A 1,504-nucleotide genomic window follows, 5' to 3' on the forward strand; every position below is an offset into this window, starting at 1 on the left:
CTTAAACATTACAATTAAAACTGTTATGATGCAGGCACTAAATAATTACAGCCGGACCGGGACTGCCATGAGCAGTGGCGTGCCCAAAGGGGGGTTAGGGTTCGTGGGAGCCATAACACTTTTCATCAGTCGTATCTCACCATGTGTATTTGGAATTATTTTCTTCTGTGTGCCTGTAGCCTAATTCACAGTGAAATACTTATGGTATATTGAATATACGTTAACAAAATATTTTAATACAACCAGAGCCGGATTAAGACGAAATTGGGCCTGATGCTGCAGCTTAAATTGGGCCTGATGCACTTACATACTATGATTAACATTATATATGTATTTTGCTCTTCTATTTTAATGTTTTTCTTGTTTTTTATGTTTTTTTATTATTATTATTGTGATTATGATAATGTACCATGAAATGATTATGAGAGGTGCGCTAGTGCTGCTTACTTATATTGCTGTCTTTCGAGCCTTAGCAAGCGCGAATTCTTCGATCGTGTCAGTGAAGTCAAGGCTGCGCAGCAGCTCATGCTCAATGCTCATAAGCGCCAGCATGCTTAGCCTTCCCTGCCCCATTGAAGACCGCAGCTCTCCTTTGACTATTCCCAACTTTGAGAAGCTCCGTTCGCCGGAGGCATTGGACACCATCATGCACAGATAGATGCGCAACGCAATCTCGACGTTTGGAAATGTCTGAGAAAGATTCAACGATGACAGAAGCCTGTACATGGTAAGCTCTGCTGATTCGTTCACAGTCACCGGTTTCTGAGTGAGCATGAATGTAGCAAACTGTACCAGCTCAGCCGCCAGTGTGTCTTCCAAGTCATCTGGATACGAGGAAACGAGATTCTTTGCTTTGTCCTCGATCTGCTCAATGCTCAATGACGTTAGCTCCGAGAGAAATCCGAATGTTTTACAAATATCGTCATATGCCTTCATCCGCTTTTCCAGTTCAGCTAACAGACTGTCGATCATGACCAGATACGTCTGAGTTTTGAACGTTTCCCTTTGGCTGAGATATGCTACGTTTGCAGTTCCTTCATCGGGCATTCGCTTTCGCTTACGGCCTCGACGCTTCTCATCTTTGCATTCGCCGTGTTGAACCTTTTTGGTCGCCATCTGCTCATACACGTCAAATCTATCCCGTGCAAACTGAACCGTGTCGACCAGTGATGCCATCAAGCCAGTTGCCGTATTCAGGCTGACTGCAGGATCTTGGAGGCTAATGCTCGAACAGTTGAGACGGCCAAGGATATCGTTCCAGGCAGTCGCCATAACTGCTGTCTCAAGTTCGTTCATCCTGCGTGAAAATCCCGCGCTCTGGTTTCTCGTATCTGCCTTCTGCTCCTCATCTGCCGAAAGCACATCCAGGACTTACTGAATGCTCTTCCACCCTTCTATCAGCGCTTTGACAGCATTTGCACGTTCACACCACCGTGTTCCAGACAAACCCTTGAGCGTCAACATGCAGCGATTCTTTACTTGCTGCCAGCGATATGTTGAGTCA

The 1,504-nt window shown here is 45.3% G+C and overlaps 1 protein-coding gene across 1 annotated transcript; it reads right to left on the bottom strand.

Moving 5' to 3' along the window:
- Window positions 1-447: 447 nt before the first annotated feature.
- Window positions 448-1,296, bottom strand: LOC146000143 (uncharacterized). The gene has a single exon (XM_083137484.1). The coding sequence runs from the start codon at window positions 1,294-1,296 to the stop codon at window positions 448-450; it is 849 nt and encodes a 282-aa protein (XP_082993610.1).
- Between the last annotated feature and the right edge of the window lie 208 nt (window positions 1,297-1,504).

The sequence above is a fragment of the Lepisma saccharinum genome, chromosome 16, assembly GCF_977018435.1.
Source record: "Lepisma saccharinum chromosome 16, izLepSacc3.1, whole genome shotgun sequence".
In the NCBI taxonomy this organism is placed as follows: Eukaryota; Metazoa; Arthropoda; class Insecta; order Zygentoma; family Lepismatidae; genus Lepisma; species Lepisma saccharinum.

Bases quoted from the DNA above. Each gene is read 5' to 3' on its own strand.
- LOC146000143 (XM_083137484.1), bottom strand. From the start codon at position 1,296: ATGAACGAACTTGAGACAGCAGTTATGGCGACTGCCTGGAACGATATC.